This window comes from Phycodurus eques, chromosome 7 (assembly GCF_024500275.1).
Source record: "Phycodurus eques isolate BA_2022a chromosome 7, UOR_Pequ_1.1, whole genome shotgun sequence".
NCBI lineage: Eukaryota > Metazoa > Chordata > Actinopteri > Syngnathiformes > Syngnathidae > Phycodurus > Phycodurus eques.
Window position 1 is genome coordinate 11,663,181 of NC_084531.1, and position 12,582 is coordinate 11,675,762.

At 42.9% G+C, this 12,582-nt stretch overlaps 1 protein-coding gene across 1 annotated transcript; it reads left to right on the top strand.

Moving 5' to 3' along the window:
- Window positions 1–49: 49 nt before the first annotated feature.
- fxyd6 (FXYD domain containing ion transport regulator 6) lies at window positions 50–11,734 on the top strand. The gene is made up of 8 exons (XM_061681744.1): window positions 50–225; window positions 6,773–6,826; window positions 9,859–9,882; window positions 10,032–10,067; window positions 10,199–10,273; window positions 11,037–11,073; window positions 11,227–11,276; window positions 11,401–11,734. The coding sequence occupies exons 2-8, from the start codon at window positions 6,778–6,780 to the stop codon at window positions 11,436–11,438; spliced, it is 309 nt and encodes a 102-aa protein (XP_061537728.1). The 5' UTR covers window positions 50–225; window positions 6,773–6,777; the 3' UTR covers window positions 11,439–11,734.
- Window positions 11,735–12,582: the final 848 nt, after the last annotated feature.

The following is a 12,582-nucleotide window of genomic DNA, read 5'->3' on the forward strand; positions in this document are numbered from 1 at the left end:
AGGAAGATGGAGGAGGGGGTGGGTGGGGGGGGAGGAGCAGTCATTCCAGGAGATCATATTGTTTTCCATCCCAGCTTCTCCACCGCCTCTTCCTCCTCCTAGTTCTTGCTCGGGTCCAGTGTTGCGCGCGCGCGTACGCACGCAATCAGATGAGAACACTGAGAAGCAGCTGAGGGATTTCGGTGGGTGGATTATCCGTTTGTTGACCTGCTGAACAAACAAGAGGTAAGTTGCTCATCATTAGGCTTCTCAGTGATATGCTACTGCAATGCCAAAAAGATGATTTTGATGACATCGTGTAATTGACACCCACCCCCGCCCCCACCGTGGAAAAAAAAAACCAAACATTTGAGTGAGTGATGCACGACGAGGGTGCGTCTCAGTGCGCCAAAACTCATTCTTATGGCTCACATTGCACAATAGGCGAGTGTATTTCCACATCGTGACGCTCCGACATGCAAATGAGGTGGTGGCTGGATAATGGACGCATTCCACTTCGCCATCAGACGATCCACAGGTTGAATGCGCGCGTGACGGGGGGGGCACTTGCGTTCGAATATACACGTCTTTTTCTTTTTGTGGCTGTCATCATTTCATTCATACATATGTTTTTCTTTTTTTCCCTTTTTTTTCCCAAAATCGATGTTCACCGCGCTTGTGGTTCGCCGCCAGCCACGCCCCGCGCGTTTCACGAGTGGACTCCACCGGTACTCCACCGGTACTCCACCTTCCACCCGGACAGTTGCCATGGTGATTAAAAAAAAAAAAAAAAGAGCGAAATGGACACGCAAAGACCGCACGGATGGTTGCAACGGTGACGCCACCTTGGCGGATAGGAAGTCCTCCGCTGCGTACGCGTGACCTATTCAAATGACCCATTTGTGTGTATGTTAAGAGGACACTATGACGCCATGCATGGCACAAAGCAGAATGTCTATACTTGTATTTTCCCACTGGAAACAGCTTATGGAAATATGACCAGAAAGGTGCAATGCATTCATATCACAGAGGGTGTGGTCTCCTGGAATACAATGCAGACATTCGATAAATCAAGCAGTGCATGAAAAGCTTGAAATCATAAAAAAATAATACATTGTAATCGTAATAATCATAGATATGAAAAACGATTTTCGTTCAAAAGAATGGAAGCGCTTATGACTTGTTCAGCATCAAATTACCAATAAAATGATGATACCAGCCATGACATGATGTTAATTAACTTGCCTATGCACTGGAACTTTCAAATATAGGCTATGAAATATGTACTGGTGTAGTACTGTAATCACCCTTAAAATGTCTGTCATATCTCATCACTATTGAGTATGTGTTTACGTGAGGTAGCCCAGACAATATAAAAATGACTCTCTGGTTTCCATATATTTATGAGGCTTAAAAAGACCTTGAGGAAAGACACTCAACGTTTTAATCAAATCAGGCACTTACTTAGAAGTACCTTTGTTCATTGACATGCAGAGTAATGCACTTTAGTGTCCAATTATATCTGTATAATAGCATATTATACAGATATAATAGCAATTCTATCTGTATAACAACATATTTACTCATGCGACCTTTACATTTAGAATTATTCTGACTTTTGTCTGTCACTGTCATAGTGATATTCAGGTTTGTAGTTTGTGGTGGATGTATCATCACAGTGAGAGCTGTTTGTATGATGTGATTTTCCATGAGAATAGCAAAATATTCCTAACGCCTTTCAGTATGATGGAGTGCAATTTTACAACCACAGTGATAAGTGTTGTTAATAAATATCTGCCTGCCAGTGTCAATCAAAAGTGAGCATTTTTATCCTTGTGAAGGCAGAACGTTTGATGACGCCTCTTGTATCCATTCTCATTAGATTCAATGAATCATCAATGAAATAAAAATCATATGACGATCAAACTCTGACAGTATCAATGAGTATTAGGGCCACACTGAAAAGAAAAATAATTTGATGAAAAGAAGGAATGTCTTGCTTCAACAAGAATAAAATAAAAAAAAGCTCAAGTATTAAGTATTTTATCCAGGAAAAGTTATGTATATTTAAATAAAAAAAATTATTTTTGCAGGAAAACTAATAAAGTTAATATTTACCAGGGGAAAAAATGACACGAAAGCATTCAAACTTTTACAGCTATTTTCTTTCAGAAAATCTGACTTAATTCTCGTAAGATAATTACTATATTGACGAAAAATATTCCTTTTGAAAGGTAGACGGCACTCATTCTGCCTTGCCATTTCAAGGCACGACACAAATGTACTACAGTGTGTGTGAGTGACTTTTGGCTTCATTACATTTAATAAAACCAGTTTATTTCTTTACATTCTCTTTTATTCGGTTTTTATTTTAATATTTTACAATGCATTGCTATTTTTCTTTATAAAAAACGTAACAAAAGAAAATATTTTTTGGGTGGGGGGGGGGATTGAAACAGATTACGGTGGTGCCTTGGGATAACAGTTTAATTCCTTCCGTGATCACGCTTGTGACTCAAATCATCATTCTACATTGAAATGAATGGAAAGGCCATGTATATGTTATTCGTTAGTATGTCAATGGCATTTCACATTATATATAAGCATGAATAATCAATGTGGAATAAGCAGTGAGTTTTATGATGCGCAGAATCATCATCATCTTTTCCTTTCAGCTTGTCCCTTTAGGGGTCGCCACAGCACGTCATCCTTTTCCATGTTTCTCCTGCATCCTCCTCTCTCACACCAACTGCCCTCATGTCTTCCCTCACGACTTCCATCAACCTTCTCTATGGTCTTCCTCTCGCTCTCTTGCCTGGCAGCTCCATCCTCATCATCCTTCTACCAATATACTCACTATTTCTCCTCTGGATGTGTTCAAACCATCGAAGTCTGCTCTCTCAAACTTTGTCTCTAAAACATCAAACCTTGGCTGTCCCTCTGATGAGCTCATTTCTAATTTTATCCAACCTGGTCACTCCGAGAGAGAACCTCAACATCTTCATTTCTGCCACCTCCAGCTCTGCTCCCTGTTGTCTCTTCAGTGCCACTGTCTCTAATCCGTACATCATGGCTGGCCTCACCACTGTTTTATAAACTTTGCCATTCATCCTAGCAGAGACTCTTCTGTCACATAACACACCTGACACATTCCTCCACCCATTGCAACCTGCTTTGACCCCTTTCTTCACTTCCTTACAATACTCACTGTTGCTCTGGACTGTTGACCCCAGGTATTTAAAGTCCTCCACCCTTGGTATCTCTTCTCCCTGTAGCCACACTCTTCCCCCACCACCCTCTCATTCATGCACCTATATTCTGTTTTACTTCGACTAATCTTCATTCCTCTTCTTTCCAGTGCATGCCTCCATCTTTCTAACTGTTCTTCCATCTGCTCCCTGCTTTCACTGCAGATCACAATGTCATCTGCAAACATCATGGTCCACGGGGATTCCAGTCTAACCTCATCTGTCAGCCTATCCATCACCACTGCAAACAGGAAGGGGCTCAGGGCTGATCCCTGATGCAGTCCCACCTCCACCTTAAATTCATCTGTCACACCTACAGCACACCTCACGGCTGTTCTGCTGCCCTCGTACATGTCCTGTATTATTCTAACATACTTCTCTGCCAATCCAGACTTCTGCATGTTCCACAGTTCCTCTCTGGGTACTCTGTCATAGGCTTTCTCTAGATCTACAAAGACACAATGTAGCTCCTTCTGACCTTCTCTGTACTTTTCCATCAACATCCTCAAGGCAAATAATGCTTCTGTGGTACTCTTTCTAGGCATGAAACCACACTGTTGCTCACAAATACTCGCTTCTGTCCTGAGTCTAGCCTCCACTACTCTTTCCCATAACTTCATTGTGTGGCTCATCAACTTTATTCCTCTATAGTTCCCACAGCTCTGCACATCACCCTTGTTCTTAAAAATGGGCACCAGAATACTTTTCCTCCATTCCTCAGGCATCTTCTCACGCGCTAGAATTGTATTGAACAAGCTGGTCAAAAACTCCACAGCCACCTCTCCTAGGTGCTTCCATACCTCCACAGGAATGTCATCAGGACCAACTGCCTTTCCATTTTTCAACCTCTTTAATGCCTTTCTAAATTCCCCCTTACTAACCATTGCCACTTCCTGGCCCTCCTCACTTGCCTCTTCTACTCTCCCTTCTCTCTCATTTTCCTCATTCATCAACTCTTCAAAGTATTCTTTCCATCTATCTAACACACTACTGGCACCAGTCAACATATTTCCATCTCGATCCTTAATCGCCCTAACCTGCTGCACATCCTTCCCATCTCTATCCCTCTGTCTGGCCAACCTGTATAAATCTTTTTCTCCTTCTTTAGTGTCCAATCTAGCATACATGGCATCATATGCCTCTTGTTTGCCCCTTTGCCACCTCTACCTTTGCCCTATGTCGCATCTCAATGTATTCCTTTCGCCTCTCCTCGGTCCTCTCAGTGTCCCACTTCTTCTTAGCGAACCTTTTTCCTTGTATGATTTCCTGTACTGTGAGGTTCCACCACCAAGTCTCCTTCTCTCATTTCCTGCCAGAAGATAGACCAAGTAGTCTCCTGCCTGCCTCTCTGATCACCTTGGCTGTAGTGGTCCAGTCTTCTGGAAGCTCCTCCTGTCCACCTAGAGCCTGTCTCACCTCTTCCCGAAAAGCTGCACAACACTCGTCCTGTCTCAGCTTCCACCACATGGTTCTCTGCTCTGCCTTTGTCTAGCACCATTTGTCGCTCCAAGTTCCTTTCCTGGATGCCGTACTTACCCATCACTTCTTCATCACCCCTGTTTCCTTCACCAACATGTCAATTGCAATCTGCACCAATCACAACTCTCTCTCTGTCTGGGATGCTCAGAACTACTTTGTCTAACTCCTTCCAGAATTTCTCTTTCACCTCTAGGTCACATCCTACCTGTGGGGCATAGCCACTAATCAAATTATACATAACACCATCAAGTTCAAGTTTCAGCCTCATCACTCGATCTGATACTCTTTTCACCTCCAAGACATTCTGAGCCAACTCTTCTTTTAAAATAACCCCGACTCCATTTCTCTTCCCATCTACACCATGGTAAAATAATTTAAACTCACTTTCCACCTCTTCTTCTTCGACTTCGACCCACAGTAGCTGAATTTCAACCGGCGTCCTGCAGGTTGACGGCGCCGGTGGCAGACGTTGTTAACCTGGGCCACGACCGATCCGGTATGGAATTCTTTGGATGAACGCTCATATTGGTTTGGCAAAATTTTAAACCGGATGCCCTTCCTGACGCAACCCTCTGCATTTATCCGGGCTTGGGACCGGCCTACAGTTTGCACTGGCTTGTGCCCCCCATAGGGCTGCATTTATTATGCGCAGAATATTTTTATGAAAAGTCTGTGGCAATAAATAGGAAATGATGCAAACAAATTCTGAATAAACATACAATATTGTCCTTTGTTCCCATAACAAGTGGGCAGGAATGCTCCTGCCGCTGATATGTAATGGCCCCAAAATGTCCCTAATAGAATTAAGATGAGACAAACATCTTGCTAGATGAATGCACTTAAAAGGACTCAGAAAGAAGGGCACCTACATACAACAAGCAGGACTCCCAATAAAACGGATTGAGCGTTATGTGAAAGATCACATTGTTGTAACGAGTTGTGATGTGTGTGTGTGTGACGTGAGTGGCATACGCAATGCGCATGAAGCCCTCATGAAAGGAGGCCAAGGTCGTGTGGCGTCCGTGGGGAGGTGTGAGTTTTCATTTCTTCCTGAGAAAGAAGAACATACAGCAGTACTCACTCCACTCAACATGGATCATCCTTATGGAAGATTACTGTTAAAAATACATTTTTTAAATGTGCATTGCGCACAACTTACAGATACGAGTGACCCCACTCGTGAGGTTTTGTGCTAACACTGACTGCTAATTATATTTTTTTCAGAATTCCCTCCCCTTTAACTAAGGCCCCGGTTCCAACTGAAGAAAAACAGCCCAAAATCTGGATGTTGCCACCACAATGCTTCACTGTAGGGATGGTGTTCTTTTGGTGATGAGCAGTGTTGTCTTTTGGCATTTGAACAGGGGCAGGTTGAATGTTTAGTTCCACTGTATGGAGGAAATGGATGTCTATGTTGTCTCTGAAGGTGTAGAATTTGCTGCTTGCCTTCGCGGAGGTCTTCGTTGCTCAATTGAACAAAATTATGTCCAGACGACCGTCTCTCAAACACAGCCTGTTGAATTCTAATGAACCATTAGTGGAAATTCCTTCCCGGGAGCTTCATCTATAATACATTACAAGCAAAACAATAGGAGCCATCACCCAGGCTGTGTGATCTGGTTTTGTTTATGATGTCATACTGTAGCTAAGGCCATTTTAGTCAGTAAAACTAAGTCTTATTTTTTTCAATTGAATGAGGTTTGCTATCTAATAACAGCAGCTTGTAAGGCAAAGCAAAGCAAATGTATTTACAGTATATAGCGCATTACATACACAAGGCAACTCAACGTGCTTTACATGTTTAAAAGCATTTGAAAACATAGGGAAAAAAACCCTGCTTACAAACATTTAAAAACAATCATATTCTGCTTTTTTGTAACAATGCTTGGTTTATGCGTTCAGTGGACTCCTGTATATTGCCATTTTATTGAGGAATTTGCACCTCAGTGATGAAAGCACAAGGAAACTCGCTTCCCAAAATGCAACACAGCCATGACACATTTTCTGTTTTACGTTCAATTTGGCTCCCTTCACCTTCCCTTATTTTTATTGGTCTTTATCAACAGTTGCCATGGAAACTACTTCTCTCTTCCTCTCCTCACTCCTCGTGTGTGTGGCTGGTAAGTGCCCCCTTATTCACACACACAAACAAACACTATCGCAACAATATCTGTTGCATTAATTTGCTATTTGTCCTCAAATTGGTGAGTTAAAATATATAATTTTTTTCTTAATTCATCTCATTTATTTATTTTTTTACATATTATTTATTATTTGGAGCTATTTTATGTATGAATTAATCATTTTAAAATCACATAATCCATTAATAAATTTGAATTTAATTAATTATTCATTTTGATGAGTTAAAATAATATATTTTAAAAATTAGCATGCTTGTATTTATTAATAATAAAACATTTCCAGATGAATTTAACGTTTTTATTTTTTATTTTTTTTATTATTTTATTAAACAATTGGTTCATAAATTATAATTACATTAGAAATACTACAATAAAAAAAAATAGAAATTTGTCTTTTTTCTAAAATTGACTAAAACAGATTTGTTTTTAGTATGATTTATTGTTATAAATTTCTTTTTTTTTTTAAATTGATCTCATTTGATATAGTTTTCATTTATTTTAATAATTACTCTCATTTAATATATTTTTTATTTACGTTGAAGAATTTTACATGTGCATTTAACAATGTTTATTTTATTAAATAATTGTATAATAAATTATAATTCTATTAATAAAAATAATAGAAAATGACCATGAAATATTTTATTTTATTTATTATTAAACTGGCGGCACGGTGGAGACTGGTTAGAGCGTCTACCTCACAGTTCTGAGGTCTGGGGATCAATTTCCAGCGCCGCCTGTGTGGAGTTTGCATGTTCTCCCCGTGCCTGCGTCGGTTTTCTCCGGTCACTACAGATGCTACACCGATCCGCCTGCCGATCACCCGTTCCATTCTTCCCTCACTCGTGAACAAGACCCCAAGATACTTGAACCCCTCCACTTGGGGCAGGATCTCATCCCTGACCACGCCACCCTTTTCCAACTGAGGACCATGGTCTCAGATTTGGAGGTGCTGATTCTGATCCAGAAATGTGTGGCATATCAAGATGCTGATTAGACAGCATGATTATTGCACGTGTGCCATAGGTTGGCCACAATAAAAGGTCACTCTGAAATGCGCAGTTTTATTACAAAGCATAATGCCACAGATGTCACAAGTTCTGAGGGAGTGTGCAATTGGCATGCTGACTGCAGGAATGTCCACCAGAGCTGTTGCCCGTGAATTTAATGTTAATTTCTCTACCATAAGCCGTCTCCAAAGGCGTTTCAGACAATTTGGCAGCACAGCCAACCGGCCTCACATCCGCAGACCACGTGTAACCACACCGGCCCAGGGCCTCCACATCCAGCATGTTCACCTCCAAGATCGTCAGAGACCAGCCACCTGGACAGCTCCTGCAACAATCGGTTTGCATAACCAAAGAATGTCTGCACAAACTGTCAGAAACCGTCTCAGGGAAGCTCATCTCTATGCTCGTCATCCTCATCTGGGTCTCGACCTGACGGCAGTTCGTTATCGTAACCGACTTGTGTGGGCGAAATGCCCTGCAGTTCCATTATCGGAGCCGGGAGGGCGCTTTGTGTCCCCTCTCTCCCCCCTCCCCTCTCTGTTTTCAGCACCTGTCTTCAATCAGCCTCATCACCACCGGTGTATATAAGCCTGCCTGTTCCCGGAAATCCTCGCCTCAGTATTGCAGCCTCTCCTAGCAGTACCACGGCCCACCTTATGTCAAGTAAGCTACACTGTTCCTCGCTTCCCTTGTTAACTCTTGTGTCTCCTCGTTCCCAGTGCTCACCTGTGTTCCTGACCCACGTCATTGCTGCCACCAAGCCAGCCGCCTGTTCTGTCCACTGCCTGCTACCTGTCCACGCCGCCGCCTGCCAACACATCCAGGACCACCTCCATAACCATTTTACATCTGCCTCCGCCTGCTCTTGGGTCCAGCTACTCCACACACGTGACAGAATGCTCACATTCGATGGCTTCTGGCATGTTGGAGAGGTGTTCTCTTCATGGATGAATCCCGGTTTTCACTGTTCAGGGCAGATGGCAGGCAGCGTGTGTGGCATCGTGCGAGTGAGCAGTTTGCTGATGCCAACGTTATGGATCGAGTGGCCCGTGGTGGGGTTATGGTATGGGCAGGCGTATGTTATGAGCAACGAACACTGGCGCATTTTAGTGATAGCATTTTGAATGCACAGAGATCATGAGGCCCATTGTTGTGCCATTCATCCACACCTCATGTTGCAGCATGATAATGGACAGCCCCGTGTTGCAAGCATCTGTACACAATTCCTGGAAGCTGAAAACATCCCAGTTCTTGCATGGCCAGCATACTCCCCGGACATGTCACCCACTGAGCATGTTTGGGATGCTCTGGATCGTCGTATACGACAGCGTGTTCCAATATCCAGCAACTTCGCACAGCCGTTGAAGAGGAGTGGACCAACATTCCACAGGCCACAATCAAAAACCCGATCAACTCTACATGAAGGAGATGTGTTGCACTGCGTGAGCCAAATGGTGGTCACACCAGATACTGGTTTTCTTACCTCCCAGACCCCAACAATAAAGCAAAACTGCACGTTTCAGAGTGGCCTTTTATTGTGGCCAGCCTAAGGCACACCTGTGCAATAATCATGCTGTCTAATCAGCATCTCGATATGCCACACCTGTGAGGTGGGATGGATTATCTCGACAAAGGAGAAATGCTCACGAACACAGATTTAAACAGATTTGTGAACACTATTTGAGGGAAATAGCCTTTTGTGTATGTGTTGCGTTTATATTTTTGTTCAGCGTGTATCCCCGATGGCGCCTCATCTCAAACCCACAAAACAAAGTCACGGCAGTGCATGAATGCTGATTGTCCATGGGGAGGCAGCGTGGAATCTTCGCTGACTACTTGAGGGCTTTTTGTGTGTGACTTTCACACACTGATTGCGCGTGTGAAACTCACACAGTGATGTCACCGCGACACATGTCTGATGCTGTCTCGTGAACTTGTCAAGCACCACACTGAGGCTCTTTTTATTGTGTTTCATCTGGGCCCCATGTGGATGACTGTCAGCTGTAGCAGACGTCGATGTTCAGGGTGAGTACGCTCAACACAAACATCAGCACACGCTTTGAAATACATCTGTGTGTGATTTAACCGTATTGAAGGAGAAACAAATGGATGATGTCGCGAAAGCAGCTGCGCACTGACTGGTTAAAAAAAGATGTGTGTATGTGTCTTTATAGATGAACCTGAAAAGGAGGAAAACCCTTTTGTCTATGGTAAGTATAGTGTCTTTACCACCTGCTATTTGGGTGACATAATTCAAACAGCATCAATTGTATGTCTGCACAAAGTTCAAATGAAATATTCGCTTCTGTGCTATTTTGCCTCTTGCCAATTTTCTGTGTAGACTACGAGAGTCTGAGGATTTGTGGACTGGCTTTAGCTGTGGTGCTGTTCACACTGGGAATTCTGCTCATTCTCAGTAAGTAGACCACCGTGTTTGTGTGTCCTTTTGCACACACACACTCATAGCATTTTTCTATGTTATAGGTTCTTGAATACAATTGCCTTGTAATGTTATGTATTGGATTTAGTATAGCCTGGTAGTATTAGTTTTGGGGGGGGGGGGGGGGGGGGGGGGGACATTAAAAAAACCCTCACTGACAGCGTCAGTCTGATGTTTGTCAGTGGTGCGATTGGCTGGTGACCAGTTGAGGGTGTACCCCGCCTCTCGCCTGAAGATTGCTGGGATAGGCTCGCGCACGCCTGCGACCGTAGTGAGGACAGAAAATGGATGGATGGATGAAACATCATAATATCACGAGATAAAGTCACAAGATAAAGTCAAACTGTTAAAAGAAGAAAGTTGCCACCTTGCAACACAAAAGTCATATGAAAAATGAACTTTACTGTCAAACTAAACATGAAACTAAGAGAATTACATGTGTACTTAAAACAACCACATACGTTTGCTTAACGCCCAAAAGCTCAATGCTAATGCTAATACATATTGGGAAACACGTGCTAACAATAACAATAGCTACATGGCAGTGTTACAACCCTTAACCAATGCCTATTTGAACACAAACAGTGGAGCAACACATGTAGGCATAACAATACTCACAGGCATACATTCTTCCAGGGTGGTCACAGACTGAAGTAAACTTGTTAGTCAAGGCACAACTGTATTCTGTGTGCGCTGAAAATTTTTTAGCCAGCACTGCTAACGACTTCCTTGTTTCAAGGTCGACGGTGCCGCTGCAGTATCAACCAGAAACCCAGGTATGCCGCTCTGCCCTTCTGAATGACAAAAAAGCGCTTTTAGTCATGGCACTTGACACTATCTGGTTACCTTGGCAACCAGTGGCAACCTTTCTCTCTCTCTCTTTCTCTCGCTCCCCCTCACTGTCTCGCTTTCTCTCGCTCACTCTTCAGGGCCCCCGGAGACGAGGAGGCGCAGGAGGAAAACCTCATCGTCTCAAAGGGTGAGCTGCACCTTTTCACCTCTTTTGTCAGCTCCCCTCACCTCTGACATCCACACATCCGTAATTTAGTTTCACTTTGGGGTATTAGACTGTCTTTTTTTCTTTTCTTTTCTTTTTTTCTTAGCCGCAGCAGCTGCCAAAGAGACTCCGGCAGAAAACTGAGGCAGCTCCTCCTCCGTCAGCTCACACTGCCTTCTGATTTTATTTGACATGAATCCACCGCATCATAGCTATTACTATTATAAGTGGTGACACAACTAGGTAAGGGTAATAATAAAGTGTGTATATAAATAATATGCCTTGAAGACAAACTTTTACCCCGTTTTGCTTTGTCGTGACCGTAGCAGTCCTCAGTGCTCTTGTCTGTTCTTGTGCCTTCATGTAGACGTCTCTTTCTTTGATTATACTGTAGCACTGTCTATGCTGTCTCAGCTCTGTGTCTGTGTCTGTATGGTGTGGTGGTCGTCTTTTTTTTTTTTTGTGTACTCCAGCTACTGCTTTATAGAGTTTAGCCTTTCAGGTAGCAGTTTACAACTATGAAAGGGCTTATAAATGGTTTATAAATGGGTTAGTAACACATTATTAAGCCTTAATAAACTACTGGATGTCATTAAATCACATGACACCACATTAAGCTCTACTGCTTTGTCTCTTGCACTAGTAGGCTCCGATGCCGGTGGACTGCAACCCTCTTAATCATAACAGCAACAGTTAATGCATATCCTGTGAAAGCTTATGCGGTCCCCTATAGCTGGAGCCTCATCTCGTTGGTCGATGCACCACTAGGCCCCCGATGCAAATGGACTGCAACCTTATTTAATCGTTACATCAAGAGTTACCGCGTTGCTGATCAAGCCTAAACAATTCTTTCTAACTTGTTTGATTGTAAACTGGGCCAGGCTGCCTCTGTACGTGGGGCTCTATCTGCTGGTTGGTCACAGCACTGTAACAGCCAAAAGTGAAGTTCCTAAATGATTGTATTCACACTTTTTTTTTTTTCCAGCCTTACCAAAAATGTAGATTATTGGTTGGCACACGTCCTGTCACGGGCAAGTGTCGAATAGGCCCCAAGAGCAATACAACGAACCACCGGACGAGTGGGAAATGACTTTTAATATAAACAGTGACAGTTTCTGTGACAAACGGGTGTGGGGACAACAGTGATCCCAAAAAAACCGCCATTTTGAGTAACGAGCAAAGGAACAGCTTACTCTTCCCGGGAAAGTAATTAGACGACAGTTACTTCCTCAAACCAACAATAGTTACTTTTGCATCATCGTCTCTGACCAAATTCTAATTTGTAGCT

Bases quoted from the DNA above. Each gene is read 5' to 3' on its own strand.
- fxyd6 (XM_061681744.1), top strand. From the start codon at position 6,778: ATGGAAACTACTTCTCTCTTCCTCTCCTCACTCCTCGTGTGTGTGGCT. The intron at 10,274-11,036 runs GTAAGTAGACCA...CCTTGTTTCAAG, and splicing joins GGGAATTCTGCTCATTCTCA to GTCGACGGTGCCGCTGCAGT. The intron at 11,074-11,226 runs GTATGCCGCTCT...CTCACTCTTCAG, and splicing joins AGTATCAACCAGAAACCCAG to GGCCCCCGGAGACGAGGAGG.